The sequence below is a fragment of the Saccoglossus kowalevskii genome, chromosome 14 (assembly GCF_978046115.1).
Source record: "Saccoglossus kowalevskii chromosome 14, keSacKowa6.1, whole genome shotgun sequence".
NCBI lineage: Eukaryota > Metazoa > Hemichordata > Enteropneusta > Harrimaniidae > Saccoglossus > Saccoglossus kowalevskii.
The window spans coordinates 24,818,424-24,844,158 of record NC_140654.1 but is presented as its reverse complement, the minus strand read 5'-3'; the positions used below and the strand labels follow the sequence as shown (position 1 = coordinate 24,844,158).

Genomic DNA, 25,735 nt, shown 5'->3' with positions numbered 1-25,735 from the left:
TCGATTTCAAATTAGTGCGAAGTACGGGCTTACATAAAAGACATAGTTTTATAAGATTTAAAACAATACTTCTATAGAATTAATTAGTGTGATATTCACTTCACGAAAACATGTACTATATCCTTAAAAAGTACGATCATTATTCCCATCGGTTCTTATTCATAGTTTATTAAGTACATTAAAAGTCAGGGCACGACTGACGAAGCTCTTTACATGGAAGTAGACGTTAACGATAATGATAGCGCCACCAGTGTTCGGAATATGACATATGTTGCCCCAATGAGTTGCGCCCTCTGTTTCGTGAAGATAATCATGCTTTTTGATTTTTTTTTCAAATATATAATCAATATACATAACTAAGAAATACAAACACCAACATATGTAACATGAAACTATGATCGCCCTTGTTGATTTCGCTATGAAATGTCTTCTGTCTTTCGTGATATAATTTAGACCAAAAGTACATGTACTACTGTGACACGATTAATGCGACGGAATGCATTGACGCTGAGATAAATGAACATACTCCATTCATATAAGCATTACTTTGTCTTTCAGGATAATATGTATTTAATTTACTCATGTTATCCAAATCTATGTATTAAAGTCTCAATAATCAATATCCTGGTTGTGGGAGTGGTCCGCAACCAATTGAAAACTGGACCCCAAATGGTCGAGTCGAGGGCGCTTTTTGGTTTAATAAGTTGAGTTTCCAAAGAATTACAAAATTTTTCTGAGATGGCCGAAATTCTTTTAATTTGGGATCAACAAGAACGGCTCGACCTGAATTGAGAATCAAAACAGCAGCGCACACTCGTATACCTTAAGGGGCGGTGGTCGTCGCGCCGCGTCCTGTTCGATATGGGACTCATAGCGACGTATACAACGCGTGTAAAATACATTGTTTGTTTAGATGAAATTCGAACAATCGCTGCGCGACTACCACCGCCCTTTAACTATGGAAGCACCCTCGGGGTAGTAGATACTATTATAGACCGTAGTGCTAATTTTGGTGTCAAAGTACTTCTAAACTATCGTGTGACATACATGTAAATAACAGAGCAAACATACAATCTCATATGTAAAACGAGTGACCTATAGCTAATACTGCCTCGTCCCTTCAAACTGATCTATGGTACCTGTTCCTTGTTATATATCTCAAATAACCGAGATTTTGTGCTTCTGAATGGGTTACGGGGAACCATTTTCCATTGACATTTTTCACGGAATTTCTGACTCCCGAAAATGTTTTCATTTTCGGTATCATAGTGACATTAACCCATAATTATAGAAACATAAAGATGACATATGTTTAATACGTCCCAACCACACTAATATATAAATAAAATAAATTACTTATTCCAAATACTGCCAGTATGTCATCTACAGCAGCGTGGTCAAGGATAGCTCAGACTCAATGTATATTGAAATATGAAAGATAAGATACTCATCGCAGGATGTGCCACCAAATGAACTTTGTCATTGCGCGAGAACCATTATCTTAAAACTGTCAACCTCTCATCATGTACACAGGGCATGTCGTTCTACATTGAAGGTCTGCCATAATATCCAAGTTGTTGACGTTTTTGTTTTTTGTTTAGAAGCATATCGGGAACGATACGTGCAATACCCCGGATGTAGGATAGTTAAAATGCGGCATTTATTTAAGAATAGTCATAACATAGAACATCGTTATTTAGAAGGTTTGGCGAATAATGATTGGGTAATAGGGAAACGAGCTGATTGGTAAATAACTATTAATAAGGTTGTTTTATTGGCTAAATTAACGTACTATGATTGGCTAAATTATTTTTAAGCAGAATCCTAAATAGACATCAAGCTCGGCTAGTTATATTTCCGATAGTATTTTCTAATAACCTTAATCAATGAATATATATCCCTCCCGTGTTAATTAAAGGATCCCACTCCGTTTACGACAGCATTTAACTGCATCGCCCTGGTTCACCTTAAGTTTCGATACATCTACTTGATTATATAATATCACATAAACATTGGATCTCGCAAGCAGAGCCGGGCGGTGAGGGGGTCGCTGGGATTTTAGTATTTTTTAACATACTGATTTCGTAAATACTTATCAAAACCATCAGAAACCTGATTCATCACATTACATTCAATAACTAGGCCACAGTACACCAATGAGCATGTCTCGATATGAAGTTGCCATGTTCTCGAAATTCAGTACGACAGAAGCAGCCAAGCTCGCAAAGTAGAACATCCGATATCTCAGAAATTAGGCATGCGTGGTTGTTAACTTTCACAGCAGACCCAGTTTACATACTAATACATAAGATGTACAAAAAAGATTGGAAAAGATGACATGCAAACTGGTTTGCATCCACTCGGATTAAAATAATACAAACACTAATATCATATTAGTCATAACAACACCACGTAATCGCTGGTGAGATCGGTTCGCTGGGCAATATGTATTCGTCATAGATGAACGATTTTTTTATAGTATATTGTCCCATCGGCTATTGAAATAACCTTGCGTTCGAGTAGCAGGTACCTGACTCACATATGAAGTTGGTGATCGTATATCTATACATATTCTCGTACTGTCATGCACTAATTATCATACATGACGCAAACGCTGTACCCGGCGACATGTAGACTAGTTCAAATAGAAACTACTTGATTTATCCCGGTGTAGTAACGTACACATTTCGACATGAGAAACAAAAACAAAATTTTTCGCTTTTGAAATTGTATCAACATCCATAGAATATTTAGATGATTTCAAACTGCTCAGCCGATTGTCCATGAATGCCGTGAATCGAATAAAAAGAATCTGCTTAAAGCAGGAAAAAAACACGCTTACATCCAATATCACATTGACTTCTAATTACTCGGAGGTTCTGTGTCCGCATCGACTGGCTGGGAGAATGAAAAGCTGCCAGTGGTCCTATAAGTTCCCATTACAGAGTCCTCTGTGTTTTCAGACTTTAATTTATAGGTTATGGGTTCTATTTCTTCATTTTGAGGTTCTTTATATGTAAATAGGGCCAATATGTAAAAAATGACGGTTATTCCGTAAAACACAAAACCAACAATGAACCATTTCCATGCAAAATCCGCGTTGTCGTATATGTGGCATTTCCCTGTGCTGTCGCAGTGTTCTTGCCACACAATACACGCACTATCAATTGCGGCTCCGACAATAATTGGTCCTGGTACAGCACCTAAGAAATTCAACAGGAAAACAGAAAAATATTAAACAACGTCTCCAGATGTATCTGCCAATTATGCATTCAGCCGCAAATGGCCGCCAAGATCTCGTTGAGAGCGAGAGCCGCGAGACTATGTTTTTGCTCTAAAATAGCGTTCTATTCATTCCTGTCATAACATCCACTGTTCCAAATATCATACTCACATTGATCAGGGAAACAGTGGCCGCGATGGCGGGAGAAAAACGCACACTATTTAAGAGGGAAAAACAAGTTTCGTGGCTTTCTCGCTGTAAATGAGATGACAACAGCCATTTGCTTCAAAAGTTTATTGTCTGGCCTTATATTATTATTAAAAATTAATCTAGGCGAGAATGTGCTTTTGATGTATACAACACTTATGTTATTGCTGTTTATATGCACATATAAATATTGTTAAAGCGGAGGAGTCGTCAACTGCGCATGCGGCAGACGGCCATGGCGTGTCATTGTTTACAAACAAGCGTCTGCCCATGGGCCTTTGCGTTCTTAGCATGCGTTGTTATCGTCACTTATGTCTCAATTCCCGCGCATGCGCAGGTGACGATCCTTTTGCTTTTACATGTGATGTGACGTATATTTTGAAATCAAGTTGTTCTTTATTACAAGTAGCCAACCAGTACGTACCAAGTAATCGATACATAAGAGACGATATACCAAGTGCGTATGACCTTTGGCTGTCAGGAACAGTTCTGAAACAGAAAAATATAAATACATTTCCAATAGTTGTGATGCTGAATTGTACTTTCTCATTACACTTCACCGCATTATAAGAAGAAACGCATATTTACGTACCGCATTCCCAGCACAGCTAGGGGAGCCAGTATAGTGAAGCCAACTAACATGATCGTAAAGAACAATATGACATATAATATGAGCTGCCAACAGTCTTCCTCACATATACCATACTCAGCTTTCACTGTATACACGGGGTATTGCATGTGAATATCGATGCAGGTACAGTTGAAGTAAATCTAAAATTGACAAGTTACTGTCATTTAACACTGAAAAAGTTGTCATGACCATAATATTGAACATGTTGCATTTCTTTGTACATTTCGCTGCCTTCTGCGCCACATACCAAAAAAAAACAGTTCATCATGGCATACAAGGTTCGTACAAGGACCCACAGGGACGAGCTGGAAATACACAAGGAAAGTCGAATCCCGAATATTACAAAGTGCATGTAGTATATACTATACATATATAAGCCATGTATTCAAGTTCAGTGCAAACCGACTCAGTTAAGGTTGTTCAGCCAGACACCCACTTGATTTAAATTAATTTACATACTCTCAGTGCAACAAATGCATTAGATGCATTAGAAAATGAAGGGAATGCCTTTGTTCCGCAGACAGTACAGGCAAACGAACATGTAAATTACAACACACAAGACTTTCGATTCAGGCCAGTGTAATGCTGGCTGCAACAAACCAAATTTAATATGGACATTTAATCGTTGAGTATGCCCTTCTATTGACTACCCCGACTTAGTCCATTGTATATACCTATTACTGCTGGGTTCATTGTATATGCCTATTACTGCTGGGTTCATGGTAAATGCCTACTACTGCTAGATTCATTGTATATATCTACTATTGCTGGGCTCATTGTATACGCCTACTAATCCTGGGCTCATTGTATACGCCTACTACTCACCAACGCATCGGGTGTCAGTTCACATCCAGCATAACAACCATCAAAATATTGCAGACCATTGATCTCACTACAGACAGGTACATACACTCGTCGGAAGCAATTGCAATCTGCATTGCACGGGTGATCCAGTTGTACCTCACTCAACCGAGTAGTGCTAGAATGGCGAGAAAGGTAAATTAATAATCTAGTATTGGTTTACGAAAAACGTTTCATCTGGTATAGTGTTTTACACGAAACAACAGTAAAACATAAAAAAAAAACGGATAGTAGTTCTCACTTTGTTGGATCGTAAGATCTAAACACCCCAGCTATTGGTTGATCTGGGCATCTCAGAAAGTAGGACAACGACAGCACGATAGTAGCAATAGAGATTGCAATACAGAGTTTAAGATTTCCTTTAACACCATAGTTGGTTTTCTTCACAATCCAGCCACCAAGTAGTGTGCCACCTGCAGCGCCAGGAATCGATATGACACCTAGTATAAGAAGTATGATATATTTCGTAAATGTTTATTACATTTAAAGTGTGAATTATAATTAACTTGCGATTTAAATATTTTATTTAGGTGAGTCAATCATGCTATCATTCCTAATTAAACAATATTGCATTCGCTCTCCAGTGACAAAGCGCTTCTGTGAAGTAATGCGTGAAAGGAAGACCGTTCATAACGTCAATATAATTAAGTGGGCCGTTCGTCAACAAAAAGTAATGTTTTTGAGAGATTTACAATATTCTAAATGAACTTGAAGAAAAATGTCGCTTTGAACGACATTGCTTACATCCAATTTCGTCACGTTGACGTCACACAATCGCTTCGTTGCCAAAGGACGCTAGAGTTACAAGAAAGATGTACATGTATTAAACACATTACCAACGAGCAATGCTGCCGAGCCCGCCGTGAGACCAAATTGGTTCTGAATAAATTTTGGTGTGAACGGAGTATACCCAGAAAGAACCAAAGTACTGGTTGTACGAGCACAGTTGATCCACATGTACGGATAATTCTTGAGTAATATCTTAGACGCCGGCCAAAAGTCACGCCATGTTCTACCAAATCCCTGCTGTTGGGCAACAACATCTGATCCGTCAGCATGTGCTTGGGACCTTCGCTCATCTTTGATATATTTGGTGCCTGGAACAGATCAGAATAAGGCGTGGAACTAATACATTCGGGTGGACCTTTAGCAATTCAGGAAGGATGGATACTGAAGAAAAATATCTAGAACTACTGAAAATATATATACAGCATCATCACAGTGAAGTATTGCCGTCAAACTTCAATTATACTACGACACTTTTGCGCATTGTCACATTTGTCACTGCTATTGATCTCTCTAAATATAGAGAGTAGTATAAATTACCTGGTAGTACAGGGGTAAAAGCACTGATTGGAATAACCAATATAAATATAAATATTGCCGCAAAAACGAATCCTAGCCACCAAGCCCCTATCCAGCCATCGTCAGATGAATCGAGCCCCGTGCTGAAAGATTATTGAAAAATTACGTTAAACCAATAGGTTTTTAATTTTAAATTGCATAGCGAGCTATGAAATATTTTTCGCGATACTTTCAGGGTTTATTGACCGTCACTCTCTTTTTACAAACTCTTGTGTACTGACTTCACGTGCGGTGGTTTTAGTAATATTCCTACTCACTCGACTGTAAGCTCTGTAAATAATGTTAGAGTCAGGGCGCCGACTATTAACCCAGTAGCACCCCCAAGCACAGCCATTGTATTCAAAATTCCTAAACAAATAACAGATAAACATATTTATCATTTTTGATTACAAACATTACATAATATAGAACACGCCATTCATTTGTGTTGTGTAATAGAATAGAATAGAATAGAATAGAATAGAATAGAATAGAATAGAATAGAATAGAATAGAATAGAATAGAATAGAATGAAAATGGAATGAAAAGAAATAAAATAAGGAATGAAATATAGAATAGAATAGAATGCTAATTACTCACCCATATACCACCCACTTTTTGCGTGTGTTGTGTTTTCATCGACCCATGCATACCCAACAGTATAAATGGGTGATGCACCAATACCGATACATATTTGAGCAAGTATAAACACATAGAAAAAATTGGATAAAGAATCCCACTCATCATCACAATCTTCTGTCACGTTGCTCGAACGGCGGCATAACGGGTAATATCCTTCCTCGGCGCCAGTCGGATCATAAGGTGGGGATAGAAAATGAGGCAATGTCCACATACATGTACCTATCGCAAATACCACCGTAAACACTCCAAACCATCGTGGTTTGTTTTTTTCAGCGAGTATATAAGAAACAAAAAGGATGACAACCATGACAGTGAAATCATACATAGCAACTATAATACCCAGCTGAGTACTGGTGAGAAAAAAACGTTCTTCGATGGAAGTCAGAGCAACCGGTATGAGACCACTGACGACCATACCTTGTGCGAAACACAATAAACTCATAATTGTCACCAGCCATGAGATTGTGTTTACCTTCTGGAAGGAGTTCGGTCGAAACATGAACCAACCACAGAGTAGCGGAGCATCATCCGCCGCTTCTTCCTCGTTCGTGATCGCTGTAGTTGCATTCTCCTGTGATGTTGCAGAGCGTTCATCTAGCGACGTCTCATCCATTGGTCTTAGTATAATAGTTGTTTTCCGATGTATAGCAAAGGTGGTTAAGCAGTGAACACTGTGTATTGGCAGCAACTACTATGGTTGATCGGAATGCGCTGTTTTATGTCAATTGCTGTAAACTGGACAGACGCTAATATATGCGCATAACACTTTGCACTCTGGTCATGTCATCGAACTAATCCTCTCCGATGTGTAGAAGTTGTAGTTAAGGTTAAACCAATCGTTTGCTGTATAAAGTGCAGCATCAAAAAGTCACGTGGCACGTCAAGATAAACGACATTTTTGTTTTTATGTTCTCTTGTTTGGCCGCACATTTGTAACTCAAATGGTGGCGCTTTCAGTTCAGCACTGCTGGCTATCAATCGCAGATTGCTTTACAAAAACAAAGCCATTCACAAAACCATGCGAATAATATGGTACAAAGACACATTGTTCATGGCTTCCATATGAATAGCCTGGCTTACATATAAGCTACCAACAGATAGTGAACATGATTGTCTTGCGTGTAAGCGACCAGATAGAACTTCAGTGTTTCCTGATAACACGGACACAGTCTTGCTAACATGTAAGCTGTTGATAGACAGTATCCATATAAACATGGTTGGCTTCTATGTATGTGGCGTGTTAAAATCGCATTCAATCGTACAATAAATCAAGAATATCAAAATGCCTCATCTTATGCAGCGCATCATTAACCTGAATATTATATCAAAAGTTACAAGTTGGTTTGCAACACATATGTGATTATTGATTTACGGGTATGTAAAACGAAATTACATTAACGGATGTAACTGATAACTTTTCCAATGAAATCCTTAGCACCCCGTTGGCAGGCCAGTCACACTGGTTCTCACCACAAGAGGTTACGACCCCCCCCCCTGCCAAATGCTTTGCTTGAACAACTGAAACTAATATATACATATTTACATGAAAAATTGTCCACCTATGCGGATCTGTTTGTGCAGGAGTTTTACGACCGTATGCCTTTACTGACGTCAACCAACCTTGTTATGTGGGAAGTTAGCACCCAAGGCTCACAGGTTCTACATATGTATTTTATCATTTTCTTGTATATCACGTAATATGTACTTGAATACTATGATGTCTACTCGTATACTATTATGTGTACTTGAATACTATTATGTATACTCGAATACTATTATGTATACTAGAATACTATAATGTATACTCGAATACTATTATGTCTACTCGTATACTATTATGTCTACTCGTATACTATTATGTGTACTTGAATACTATTATGTGTACTCGAATACTATTATGTGTACTTGAATACTATTATGTGTATTCGTACACTATTATGTCTACTCGTATACTATTATGTGTACTTGAATACTATTATGTGTACTCGAATACTATTATGTGTACTTGAATACTATTATGTGTATTCGTATACTATTATGTGTACTTGAATACTATTATGTCTACTCGTATACTATTATGTGTACTTGAATACTATTATGTGTACTCGAATACTATTATGTGTACTTGAATACTATTATGTGTATTCGTATACTATTATGTGTACTAGAATACTATTATGTCTACTCGTATACTATTATGTGTACTGGAATACTATGATGTCTACTCGTATATTATTATGTGTACTTGAATACTATTATGTCTACTCGTATACTATTATGTGTACTGGAATACTATGATGTCTACTCGTATACTATTATGTGTACTGGAATACTATTATGTCTACTCGTATACTATTATGTGTACTTGCATACTATGATGTCTACTCGTATACTATTATGTGTACTTCAATACTATTATGTGTACTCGAATACTATTATGTGTACTTGAATACAATTATGTCTACTCGTTTACTATTATGTGTACTTGAATACTATTATGTCTACTCGAATACTATTATGTGTACTCGAATACTATTATGTGTACTCGTATACTATTATGTGTACTACAATACTATTATGTGTACTTGAATACAATTATGTCTACTCGTATACTATTATGTGTACTTGAATTATGTGTACTCGTACACTATTATGTGTACTAGAATACTATTATGTGTACTTGAATACAATTATTTCTACTCGTATACTATTATGTGTACTTGAATACTATTATGTGTACTCGAATACTATTATGTGTACTTGAATACTATTATGTGTACTCGAATACTATTATGTGTACTCGAATACTATTATGTGTACTCGTATACTATTATGTGTACTAGAATACTATTATGTGTACTCGAATGCTATTATGTGCACTCGAATACTATTATGTGTACTCGAATACTATTATGTGTACTCGTACACTATTATGTGTACTCGAATACTATTATGTGTACTCGAATACTATTATGTGTACTCGAATACTATTATGTGTACTCGTATACTATTATGTGTACTTGAATACTATTATGTCTACTCGTATACTATTATGTGTACTTGAATACTATTATGTGTACTCGAATACTATTATGTGTACTCGAATACTATTAAGTATACTAGAATACTATTATGTGTACTCGTATACTATTATGTGTACTTGAATACTATTATGTGCACTAGAATACCATTATGTGTACTAGAATACTATTATGTGTACTCGTATACTATTATGTGTACTTGAATACTATTATGTATACTAGAATACTATTATGTGTACTCGTATACTATTATGTGCACTTGAATACTATTATGTATACTAGAATACTATTATGTGTACTCGTATACTAGTATGTGTACTCGTATACTATTATGTGTACTTGAATACTATTATGTATACTAGAATACTATTATGTGTACTCGTATACTATTATGTATACTAGAATACTAGTATGTGTACTCGAATACTATTATGTATACTAGAATACTATTATGTGTACTAGAATACTATTATGTGTACTCGAATACTATTATGTATCCTCGAATACTATTATGTGTACTAGAATACTATCATGTATACTAGAATACTATTATGTATACTAGAATACTATTATGTGTACTAGAATACTATTATGTATACTCGTATACTATTATGTGTACTAGAATATTATATAATTATTATGTGTACTAGAATACTATTATGTGTACTCGTATACTATTATGTGTACTAGAATACTATTATGTATACTCGAATACTATTAAGTATACTAGATTACTATTATGTATACTAGAATACTATTATGTACACTAGAATACTATTATGTATACTAGAATACTTATGTATACTAGAATACTATTATGTATACTAGAAAACTATTATGTATACTAGAATACTATTATGTATACTCGAATACTATTATGTATACTAGAATACTATTATGTATACTAGAATACTATTATGTATACTCGAATACTATTATGTATACTAGAATACTATTATGTGTACTAGAATACTATTAGGTGTACTCGAATACTATTATGTATACTAGAATACTATTATGTGTACTAGAATACTATTATGTATACTAGAATACTATTATGTATACTAGAATACTATTATGTATACTAGAATACTATTATGTATACTCGTATACTATTATGTGTACTAGAATAGTATTATGTGTACTCGTATACAATTATGTGTACTAGAATACTATTATGTATACTCGAATACTATTAAGTATACTACATTACTATTACGTATACTAGAATACTATTATGTATACTAGAATACTATTATGTATACTAGAATACTATTATGTATACTCGTATACTATTATGTGTACTAGAATACTATTATGTGTACCAGAATACTATTATGTGTACTCGTATACTATTATGTGTACTAGAATACTATTATGTATACTCGAATACTATTATGTATACTAGAATACTATTATGTATACTAGAATACTATTATGTATAATAGAATACTATTATGTATACTAGAATACTATTATATATACTAGAATACTATTATGTATACTCGAATACTATTATGTATACTAGAATACTATTATGTATACTAGAATACTATTATTTATACTCGAATACTATTATGTATACTAGAATACTATTATGTGTACTAGAATACTATTATGTGTACTCGAATTCTATTATGTATACTAGAATACTGTTATGTGTACTAGAATACTATTATGTATACTAGAATACTAGTATGTATACTAGAATACTATTATGTATACTAGAATACTATTATGTATACTCGTATACTATTATGTGTACTAGAATATTATTATGTGTACTAGAATACTATTATGTGTACTCGTATACAACTATGTGTACTAGAATACTATTATGTATACTCGAATACTATTAAGTATACTACATTACTATTATGTATACTAGAATACTATTATGTATACTAGAATACTATTATGTATACTCGTATACTATTATGTGTACTAGAATACTATTATGTGTACCAGAATACTATTATGTGTACTCGTATACTATTATGTGTACTAGAATACTATTATGTATACTCGAATACTATTATGTATACTAGAATACTATTATGTATACTAGAACATTATTATGTATACTAGAATACTATTATGTATACTAGAATACTATTGTGTATACTCGAATACTATTATGTATACTAGAATACTATTATGTATACTAGAATACTATTATGTATACTCGTATACTATTATGTGTACTAGAATACTATTATGTGTACTCGTATACTATTATGTGTACTTGAATACTATTATGTATACTAGAATACTATTATGTATACTCGAATACTATTATGTCTACTAGAATACTATTATGTGTACTAGAATACTATTATGTGTACTCGAATACTATTATGTATACTAGAATACTATTATGTGTACTCGTATACTATTATGTGTACTAGAATACTATTATGTCTACTCGTATACTATTATGTGTACTTGAATACTATTATGTGTACTTGAATACTATTATGTATACTAGAATACTATTATGTATACTAGAATACTATTATGTATACTCGAATACTATTATGTATACTAGAATACTATTATGTCGACTCGTATACTATTATGTGTACTAGAATACTATTATGTATACTAGAATACTATTATGTGTACTAGAATACTATTATGTGTACTCGTATACTATTATGTATACTAGAATACTATTATGTATACTCGAATACTATTATGTATACTAGAATACTATTATGTGTACTCGCATACTATTATGTATACTAGAATACTATTATGTGCACTAGAATACTATTATGTGTACTCGAATACTATTATGTATACTCGTATACTATTATGTATACTCGTATACTATTATGTGTACTAGAATACTATTATGTGTACTAGAATACTATTATGTGTACTCGTATACTATTATGTGTACTAGAATACTATTATGTATACTCGAATACTATTATGTATACTAGAATACTATTATGTATACTAGAATACTATTATGTATACTCGTATACTATTATGTATACTAGAATACTATTATGTGTACTCGTATACTATTATGTGTACTCGTATACTATTATGTGTACTCGTATACTATTATGTGTACTAGAATACTATTATGTGTACTAGAATACTATTATGTGTACTAGAATACTATTATGTGTACTCGAATACTATTATGTATACTAGAATACTATTATGTGTACTAGAATACTATTATGTGTACTCGTATACTATTATGTGTACTAGAATACTATTATGTATACTCGAATACTATTATGTATACTAGAATACTATTATGAATACTAGAATACTATTATGTATACTAGAATACTATTATGTATACTCGTATACTATTATGTATACTCGAATACTATTATGTATACTAGAATACTATTATGTATACTCGTATACTATTATGTGTACTAGAATACTATTATGTGTACTAGAATACTATTATGTGTACTCGTATACTATTATGTATACTAGAATACTATTATGTATACTAGAATACTATTATGTATAATAGAATACTATTATGTATACTAGAATACTATTATGTGTACTAGAATACTATTATGTATACTCGAATACTATTATGTATACTAGAATACTATTATGTATACTAGAATACTATTATTTATACTCGAATACTATTATGTATACTAGAATACTATTATGTGTACTAGAATACTATTATGTGTACTCGAATTCTATTATGTATACTAGAATACTGTTATGTGTACTAGAATACTATTATGTATACTAGAATACTAGTATGTATACTAGAATACTATTATGTATACTAGAATACTATTATGTATACTCGTATACTATTATGTGTACTAGAATATTATTATGTGTACTAGAATACTATTATGTGTACTCGTATACAACTATGTGTACTAGAATACTATTATGTATACTCGAATACTATTAAGTATACTACATTACTATTATGTATACTAGAATACTATTATGTATACTAGAATACTATTATGTATACTCGTATACTATTATGTGTACTAGAATACTATTATGTGTACCAGAATACTATTATGTGTACTCGTATACTATTATGTGTACTAGAATACTATTATGTATACTCGAATACTATTATGTCTACTAGAATACTATTATGTACACTAGAACATTATTATGTATACTAGAATACTATTATGTATACTAGAATACTATTGTGTATACTCGAATACTATTATGTATACTAGAATACTATTATGTATACTAGAATACTATTATGTATACTAGAATACTATTATGTATACTCGTATACTATTATGTGTACTAGAATACTATTATGTGTACTCGTATACTATTATGTGTACTTGAATACTATTATGTATACTAGAATACTATTATGTATACTCGAATACTATTATGTCTACTAGAATACTATTATGTGTACTAGAATACTATTATGTGTACTCGAATACTATTATGTCTACTCGTATAGTATTATGTGTACTTGAATACTATTATGTGTACTTGAATACTATTATGTATACTAGAATACTATTATGTATACTAGAATACTATTATGTATACTCGAATACTATTATGTATACTAGAATACTATTATGTCGACTCGTATACTATTATGTGTACTAGAATACTATTATGTATACTAGAATACTATTATGTGTACTAGAATACTATTATGTGTACTCGTATACTATTATGTGTACTAGAATACTATTATGTCTACTCGTATACTATTATGTATACTAGAATACTATTATGTATACTCGAATACTATTATGTATACTAGAATACTATTATGTGTACTCGCATACTATTATGTATACTAGAATACTATTATGTGCACTAGAATACTATTATGTGTACTCGAATACTATTATGTATACTCGTATACTATTATGTATACTCGTATACTATTATGTGTACTAGAATACTATTATGTGTACTAGAATACTATTATATGTACTCGTATACTATTATGTGTACTAGAATACTATTATGTATACTCGAATACTATTATGTATACTAGAATACTATTATGTATACTCGTATACTATTATGTATACTAGAATACTATTATGTGTACTCGTATACTATTATGTGTACTCGTATACTATTATGTGTACTCGTATACTATTATGTGTACTAGAATACTATTATGTGTACTAGAATACTATTATGTGTACTAGAATACTATTATGTGTACTCGAATACTATTATGTATACTAGAATACTATTATGTGTACTAGAATACTATTATGTGTACCAGAATACTATTATGTGTACTCGTATACTATTATGTATACTCGAATACTATTATGTATACTAGAATACTATTATGAATACTAGAATACTATTATGTATACTAGAATACTATTATGTATACTCGTATACTATTATGTATACTCGAATACTATTATATATACTAGAATACTATTATGTATACTCGAATACTATTATGTATACTAGAATACTATTATGTATACTAGAATACTATTATTTATACTCGAATACTATTATGTATACTAGAATACTATTATGTATACTCGAATACTATTATGTATACTAGAATACTATTATGTATACTAGAATACTATTATGTGTACTAGAATACTATTATGTGTACTCGAATACTATTATGTATACTAGAATACTATTATGTGTACTAGAATACTATTATGTGTACTCGTATACTATTATGTGTACTAGAATACTATGATGTATACTCGAATACTATTATGTATACTAGAATACTATTATGAATACTAGAATACTATTATGTATACTATAATACTATTATGTATACTCGTATACTATTATGTATACTCGAATACTATTATGTATACTAGAATACTAATATGTATACTCGTATACTATTATGTGTACTAGAATACTATTATGTGTACTAGAATACTATTATGTGTACTCGTATACTATTATGTGTACTAGAATACTATTATGTATACTCGAATACTATTATGTATACTAGAATACTATTATGTATACTAGAATAATATTATGTATACTAGAATACTATTATGTATACTAGAATACTATTATGTATACTCGAATACTATTATGTTTACTAGAATACTATTATGTATACTAGAATACTATTATTATACTAGAATACTATTATGTATACTCGTATACTATTATGTGTACTAGAATACTATTATGTGTACTAGAATACTATTATGTGTACTCGTATACTATTATGTGTACTAGAATACTATTATGTATACTCGAATACTATTATGTATACTAGAATACTATTATGTATACTAGAATAATATTATGTATACTAGAATACTATTATGTATACTAGAATACTATTATGTATACTCGAATACTATTATGTTTACTAGAATACTATTATGTATACTAGAATACTATTATTATACTAGAATACTATTATGTATACTCGTATACTATTATGTGTACTAGAATACTATTATGTGTACTCGTATACTATTATGTGTACTTGAATACTATTATGTATACTAGAATACTATTATGTATACTCGAATACTATTATGTATACTAGAATACTATTATGTCTACTCGTATACTATTATGTCTACTAGAATACTATTATGTGTACTAGAATACTATTATGTGTACTCGAATACTATTATGTATACTAGAATACTATTATGTCTACTCGTATACTATTATGTGTACTAGAATACTATTATGTCTACTCGAATACTATTATGTGTACTTGAATACTATTATGTGTACTTGAATACTATTATGTATACTAGAATACTATTATGTATACTAGAATACTATTATGTATACTCGAATACTATTATGTATACTAGAACACTATTATGTCGACTCGTATACTATTATGTGTACTAGAATACTATTATGTATACTAGAATAGTAATATGTGTACTAGAATACTATTATGTGTACTCGTATACTATTATGTGTACTAGAATACTATTATGTGTACTCGTATACTATTATGTATACTAGAATACTATTATGTATACTCGAATACTATTATGTATACTAGAATACTATTATGTGTACTCGTATACTATTATGTATACTAGAATACTATTATGTATACTCGAATACTATTATGTATACTAGAATACTATTATGTATACTAGAATACTATTATGTGTACTAGAATACTATTATGTGTACTCGAATACTATTATGTATACTAGAATACTATTATGTGTACTAGAATACAATTATGTGTACTCGTATACTATTATGTGTACTAGAATACTATGATGTATACTCGAATACTATTATGTATACTAAAATACTATTATGAATACTAGAATACTATTATGTATACTATAATACTATTATGTATACTCGTATACTATTATGTATACTCGAATACTATTATGTATACTAGAATACTATTATGTATACTCGTATACTATTATGTGTACTAGAATACTATTATGTGTACTAGAATACTATTATGTGTACTCGTATACTATTATGTGTACTAGAATACTATTATGTATACTCGAATACTATTATGTATACTAGAATACTATTATGTATACTAGAATAATATTATGTATACTAGAATACTATTATGTATACTAGAATACTATTATGTATACTCGAATACTATTATGTATACTAGAATACTATTATGTATACTAGAATACTATTATTATACTAGAATACTATTATGTATACTCGTATACTATTATGTGTACTAGAATACTATTATGTGTACTCGTATACTATTATGTGTACTTGAATACTATTATGTATACTAGAATACTATTATGTATACTCGAATACTATTATGTATACTAGAATAATATTATGTCTACTCGTATACTATTATGTCTACTAGAATACTATTATGTGTACTAGAATACTATTATGTGTACTCGAATACTATTATGTATACTAGAATACTATTATGTCTACTCGTATACTATTATGTATACTCGTATACTATTATGTGTACTAGAATACTATTATGTGTACTCGTGTACTATTATGTATACTAGAATAATATTATGTCTACTCGTATACTATTATGTCTACTAGAATACTATTATGTGTACTAGAATACCATTATGTGTACTAGAATACTATTATGTGTACTCGAATATTATGTATACTAGAATACTATTATGTCTACTCGTATACTATTATGTGTACTAGAATACTATTATGTCTACTCGAATACTATTATGTGTACTTGAATACTATTATGTGTACTTGAATACTATTATGTATACTAGAATACTATTATGTATACTAGAATACTATTATGTATACTCGAATACTATTATGTATACTAGAACACTATTATGTCGACTCGTATACTATTATGTGTACTAGAATACTATTATGTATACTAGAATAGTATTATGTGTACTAGAATACTATTATGTGTACTCGTATACTATTATGTGTACTAGAATACTATTATGTGTACTCGTATACTATTATGTATACTAGAATACTATTATGTATACTCGAATACTATTATGTATACTAGAATACTATTATGTGTACTCGTATACTATTATGTATACTAGAATACTATTATGTGTACTCGTATACTATTATGTATACTAGAATACTATTATGTGTACTCGTATACTATTATGTATACTAGAATACTATTATGTGTACTCGTATACTATTATGTATACTAGAATACTATTATGTGTACTCGTATACTATTATGTGTACTAGAATACTATTATGTGTACTCGTATACTATTATGTGTACTTGAATTCTATTATGTATACTAGAATACTATTATGTATACTCGAATACTATTATGTCTACTAGAATACTATTATGTGTACTAGAATACTATTATGTGTACTCAAATACTATTATGTATACTAGAATACTATTATGTGTACTCGTATACTATTATGTGTACTCGTATACTATTATGTGTACTCGTATACTATTATGTGTACTCGTATACTATTATGTGTACTAGAATACTATTATGTGTACTAGAATACTATTATGTGTACTAGAATACTATTATGTGTACTCGAATACTATTATGTATACTAGAATACTATTATGTGTACTAGAATACTATTATGTGTACTCGTATACTATTATGTGTACTAGAATACTATTATGTATACTCGAATACTATTATGTATACTAGAATACTATTATGAATACTAGAATACTATTATGTATACTAGAATACTATTATGTATACTCGTATACTATTATGTATACTCGAATACTATTATGTATACTAGAACACTATTATGTATACTCGTATACTATTATGTGTACTAGAATACTATTATGTGTACTAGAATACTATTATGTGTACTCGTATACTATTATGTGTACTAGAATACTATTATGTATACTCGAATACTATTATGTATACTAGAATACTATTATGTATACTAGAATACTATTATGTGTACTAGAATACTATTATGTGTACTCGAATACTATTATGTATACTAGAATACTATTATGTGTACTAGAATACTATTATGTGTACTCGTATACTATTATGTGTACTAGAATACTATGATGTATACTCGAATACTATTATGTATACTAGAATACTATTATGAATACTAGAATACTATTATGTATACTATAATACTATTATGTATACTCGTATACTATTATGTATACTCGAATACTATTATGTATACTAGAATACTATTATGTATACTCGTATACTATTATGTGTACTAGAATACTATTATGTGTACTAGAATACTATTATGTGTACTCGTATACTATTATGTGTACTAGAATACTATTATGTATACTCGAATACTAGTATGTATACTAGAATACTATTATGTATGCTAGAATAATATTATGTATACTAGAATACTAGTATGTATACTAGAATACTATTATGTATACTAGAATACTATTATGTATACTCGAATACTATTATGTATACTAGAATACTATTATGTGTACTCGTATACTATTATGTATACTAGAATACTATTATGTCTACTCGTATACTATTATGTGTACTCGTATACTATTATGTATACTAGAATACTATTATGTGTACTAGAATACTATTATGTATACTCGAATACTATTATGTATACTAGAATACTATTATGTATACTAGAATACTATTATGTATACTCGTATACTATTATGTATACTAGAATACTATTATGTGTACTCGTATACTATTATGTGTACTCGTATACTATTATGTGTACTCGTATACTATTATGTATACTCGTATAATATTATGTATATTAGAATACTATTATGTGTACTCGTATACTATTATGTGTACTCGTATACTATTATGTATACTAGAATACTATTATGTGTACTCGAATACTATTATGTATACTAGAATACTATTATGTGTACTAGAATACTATTATGTATACTCGAATACTATTATGTGTACTAGAATACTATTATGTGTACTCGTATACTATTATGTATACTAGAATACTATTATGTCTACTCGTATACTATTATGTGTACTAGAATACTATTATGTGTATTCGAATACTATTATGTGTACTTGAATACTATTATGTGTACTAGAATACCATTATGTGTACTAGAATACTATTATGTCTACTCGTATACTATTATGTGTACTAGAATACTATTATGTGTATTCGAATAATATTTTGTGTACTTGAATACTATTATGTGTATTCGACTACTATTATGTGTACTTGAATACTATTATGTGTACTAGAATACCATTATGTGTACTAGAATACTATTATGTCTACTCGTATACTATTATGTGTACTAGAATACTATTATGTGTAATCGAATACTATTATGTGTACTAGAATACTATTATGTGTAATCGAATACTATTATGTGTACTAGAATACTATTATGTGTACTCGAATACTATTATGTGTACTCGAATACTATTATGTGTACTAGAATACTATGTATGTGTACTCGAATACTATTATGTGTACTCGTATTTCAATTCATCTCAGTCGCAGGAATATGCGTCAATACATGGGAACTACTGATTCACTGGAGATTTTTAAACATCGTACGCTTTCCAGGCATAACTTAGAGTTTGAGTACTGCCGTTTAACTAATCGGTTACATGCGTTTGATAACATTTGGGCTGTTGGGGGTGCGCTATGCAATCGAGATGGAGAAGCACTCAATATCTGTATATAATCGGTTTTCACTCCCGCTTTGCGGAACATCTGGTTACGAACTTCACGGTGGGTCTGTCACCGAGCATCAAGTGCGCTACGTAGGGTGGTACATGCATTTACATGCTGCCACGTTGTTCTTATGATCCCATTTACTTTTAATAAAAGACCTTATAGCAACGCATTTCCTTGTAGTCAGTTATTTACCCGTAGTGTTGTCCACGTAGTTTTTAAATATTGTAGTGTGTTTTTATTTCTGCTTCGAGATTGGTAGGGGGGGCGTAACCCCTTGTGGCGAGAACCAGAGAGTCTGGCCTATCTGCGGGATCCTTTTGTTTAACTTTCACGTTATTGTTTGTTAGTTAAGTTGCGTTGTTGTTTTTGTCCGACTGCGATTGAAAAATCACTATGTTTACTCGAATACTACTATGCGTATAGAAATAGTGATGTCATTAGTATTATAAATAAACGTGAGCTAAAATAATTCACTTTCAGCCCATATAAAACCAGAAATGAAAATACATACAAATTTAGTGTAACCCTTACCAATATCAACAATCATCCAGAGTTCTGCATTCTTGTTGTATATATGCTTCGACTCAACTGAGTGAATGACACTTCTTTTTCAGACTGTATCTGATGATCACATGACAAGGCGCAATCGTGTATGTAGCCTCGTATCGACTCAATGTTTGCCATGCGACATACCGTGTTTCACCAGCAAATGAAATATACTGTTGTCATAAAACTTGAAATCAAAAGTAGAAAATTATTGGCACCAGCTGGCGCAATCTATTTCCGTTATGCCATCAACGAAATATTTTCACCTGCAAGCAATTTTAAGGGCAATCGCCGTAATGTGTTTAATTTCGTTAATATAACATTATACAGGTATATAATTAATTAGGTATCATAATTTTCGGGCTATTGTTTATTTGAATATTTATTCAAAAATGCAAAAATAAAATAAATGTTACCATAATAGAAGTATCGAGCATCTAACCACTAGAATTAGGTTCGAAGCAGAACTTTTCTTAATAAGCTCGGTAAACATTGAAATAAACAAGACAACAAATTAATAACATCGAACCACTGACTCATTAACACAAAACACATGAAGAACAAGATACTAGAAACTTATCAGCATAAATGTTTATTGTCTCATTGGAGCAATTGTTGTGGTGTGGGATTTTAAAATGACGAGAGATACAGAAAAAGCAAACATTGTGTTTGACTGGATAAACTTAAATTCAACTCAATAGTCTGAAAAAATGAAAAAACCCATTCGAATCACCTAACCGGCCGCAAGGCGCGGTATAAGCGTGTTTGTTTTAGGAGTGAGACTGTCATGACAATGACGTCAAAACTACCATGGTGGCGTAGTGCAGTTTGTTGCAATGAGCGACGTCGACCGTGATCTCACACATTTTATTTTTACTGTGTTATAAGGTTATTACGAGGATACCTCATAATATGCATGAAGACAGTACAGCGGCAGTATAGACCGACGCGCAGCGGAGGTCGATGCGTGGCGTACTGTCTGAAATCCAAAAAGTTTAGAACAGAATCAGCGAACTTCTTTGTGTGGAGTCCGGTCAAACTCTGGTTTGTTTTTATTATGAGAGGACGCTTTCGCGATATTTGGAATTCGCATTTCCTAATATGGTAGGATGAAAATATTCCGTAAAATACCGCAAAATTACGGCACGCTGTAACTTATGGCGTGAAGGTGACAGATGTATAATAGTATTTATTATTTTGTAATGTTTGATTAAACCTATAAAATCAAAGCAAAGCAAAACAAAAAAGACCAAGTCGCTAAGTTTGACTCGAAATCATATTTCTAAAATTGATGATTGTTATTTTCCCTTCCTACTTTGATGAAAATATGACAGATGATAAACATCAACACTTATCGTGACAATCCCACTATTATTGGAGTCGTAAATCTGACTGTACTTTAGTCGCTCGCTCTGACTAATAAAGTTATGCAGCCAAAACGTACCATTTTATCGCAGTAATAAGAAATGCCTGACACAGTGCCAGATTCTCTAATTTTTTTTGCGTTATTTTTCAAAGTTTCGATGTCGTCGCGCCACATCCTGTCACGTGCAAAGTATACAAAGCATGTAATATATGCATTGTTTGTTTACTCGAAAGTCAATTGCGCTGCATGATACCAGTGACTTTTAATGGCCTTGCCAAGAATTTTACTAACTGTTCATAAGCCTGAATCACTTAAGGTAGAAGCCTACTCTTAAATTTAAAAAAACAAACAGAATTGAATCATTTTGCAATAAATTGTTGTACTTCAGGGCAATATAAGGATATTGACATAAAAAAAAGTTGGGGGTCACCAGCCTTTTTTTTGAGAAATTGATGGTTGTATTGGTTGTATTTAGTGGAAAGTCGCCATTTTGACACTATTATAACACTTTTACCACAGGTTCCTATGGCAGAGATATTATGCAATATCTCAAAATCTAACCTGGAGACATAGGCTGAAAAATCATATATTGTTAATGATGGAGTACTTTTTGTTGTTTTGAATTATTTAAAAAAAACTGGGTTTTAAAAAGTGTCAAAAAATGCATTTTTTTCTTTAACATTGTGTTCTAAGGAATTGTTCTAAACACAGCAATTTTCAAGAAATATTAGGACACGTTACTCAAAAAGCATAACTGTAATACACAAAATAATGCTATTCCATTGTACCATGAGACATTAGCCTCATGATTGTACATAATAAACTAATGAACATTGTCATGCGATTTATGACCAATTTTGTCAAAAATTATGACTAGGCTTCTTCCTTAATATGGGTCAACGCATGGAACATTCATCTTCGCCATAAGCCAGTAAGCCGTTTTTACCACGCTGTTTACATAAATATTACCTGATAAACAATGTATACTCCATGTTTCAGTGGGCAAAATCATGTTGGACATTTTATGTTATTTCCCATATGGGATTATGTCTGTTATTTTTTCCCAACATAAACCAACAACTGACAGGCAAGTTCAGTTCCATGTAGCATGTAGCCAATATATTTATCATTTTTGGCGATTGAAAAGTTTAGGCAATTCTGTTCAGTGATCATATCGCAGGACACGTGGCACGTGTTTGGGCATATTTAGTCTGATATTATATAAACCATCTATACAAGTCAATATTAATAGTATTGCTAGTAGTTGCTAGTGCCTGAATACTTTAATAGTATTGTATAAAATTTCCATAAAAATGCAACCTGTCAAACTTAAGCCACATGCGATTCACTGGATATATTTAAAATAAAACTACACAAGAGACATGACGATATTCATATAACGTAATTGATTAACTGAATAAATAATTAAGGTCAGCAATCAATTGTAAGATAAAATGTCATTATTGAACATAAACATGGCGTGTTGACACCATTTGCAACACAATACAACACAAAGCCTCTTTAAAAATAAAGCGTTTAAACATGTCAAGTTTTCTTCAGCAAAATGTCATTTCATCTTTTGAGTACATTAAAATCTATGTTACTGTGTACATTCATGAGCATAGGAACGCCTTATCTAGCACCAATACACTGGTGTTAAACTTTGAGTGCGATATTTTTTCCTACCAAAAGTTTCGTTCAACATTTTGCATAATTTTATGAATTATCTTTATCAGCTTATGTGGCCTTGTAACACAACACCCCAGAGTACCAATTTAAAAGGTGACACATCATCGAAAGTGACACTGCATTGTTATTCAGAAAACAAAACAATTAAAAAATCCTTCTTTACATCATAAACGAAGAATAAATGTGCGACACTACTTTTTTTCTAATTAGAATAATTTATAGTAGTAATTCCGACCTTTTTATGTTTGACGGATACGACACAATTATAATCCAAGTTCACCTAAATATTTTGTTGTGTGTTTTAACCAGCGTCATACCCAAATAAAGCTACGTCACAGAACGTTCTACGTTACTAAGACGCGTGCCATAGTATGGGTTCTACGCGAGCTGCTGCGAAACACCGGTCGAAAAGCCGGTGAAAACAGCTAAAGTCGAAAAAAACAACACAAACTCAACTTTGAAGTAATCCTGAATAACCAAATTTATAAATATGGCACAAGTAGGAGTAATCTTGTTAAACTGTTCAGGGGAGTCTCAACAACTATCCCTAATAAAAAAAAAAAATTCTGAGAGTTTTTGTCCTTCGTTTTCATCGTGATGTTTGCCAGGGAGAAAATACCCGGATGTCCGCCTGAGAATACACTTACTGAGGTCTGCAAAATCTTTCTAATAACGCCAACGTATATTAACCGTGATTGGTTATTTCGTCGCCGACTAAGGCAGTAAAATCGAATACAATCGTATGGAGTCGGTTATTTGGATAAAGCATTCAAACTGAGCAATATAAGGAGTATGTTGCCCTTTGACAACCCAATATGCGACATAATAACCATTGCCATGACAATAAGATGAAACGTCCATTATTCCAATGCGTTATTAGAAAGGTTTTGCGGAACTCGGAAAGCACAACTTTTCTAGACTAATCAAAAATTGGCTTTTCATTAATGAAGAATGACTATTAGAATAATAATCATAAAGTCTATTCCCCGTAAAACAGTCGTTGTACTTTGTATGGCGAATTGTATCTAGAACTATGGAATTCGTTTTTAGCAAACAAT

At 31.4% G+C, this 25,735-nt stretch overlaps 1 protein-coding gene across 1 annotated transcript; it reads right to left on the bottom strand.

Annotated features, from left to right (window-relative positions):
• Nucleotides 1-2,862: 2,862 nt before the first annotated feature.
• Nucleotides 2,863-7,521, bottom strand: LOC100376933 (solute carrier organic anion transporter family member 4C1-like). The gene is made up of 9 exons (XM_006819709.3): nucleotides 6,867-7,521; nucleotides 6,545-6,635; nucleotides 6,249-6,370; nucleotides 5,759-6,019; nucleotides 5,164-5,362; nucleotides 4,887-5,040; nucleotides 4,023-4,201; nucleotides 3,855-3,919; nucleotides 2,863-3,203 (listed from the first exon to the last, which is right to left on the bottom strand). The coding sequence occupies exons 1-9, from the start codon at nucleotides 7,519-7,521 to the stop codon at nucleotides 2,863-2,865; spliced, it is 2,067 nt and encodes a 688-aa protein (XP_006819772.3).
• Between the last annotated feature and the right edge of the window lie 18,214 nt (nucleotides 7,522-25,735).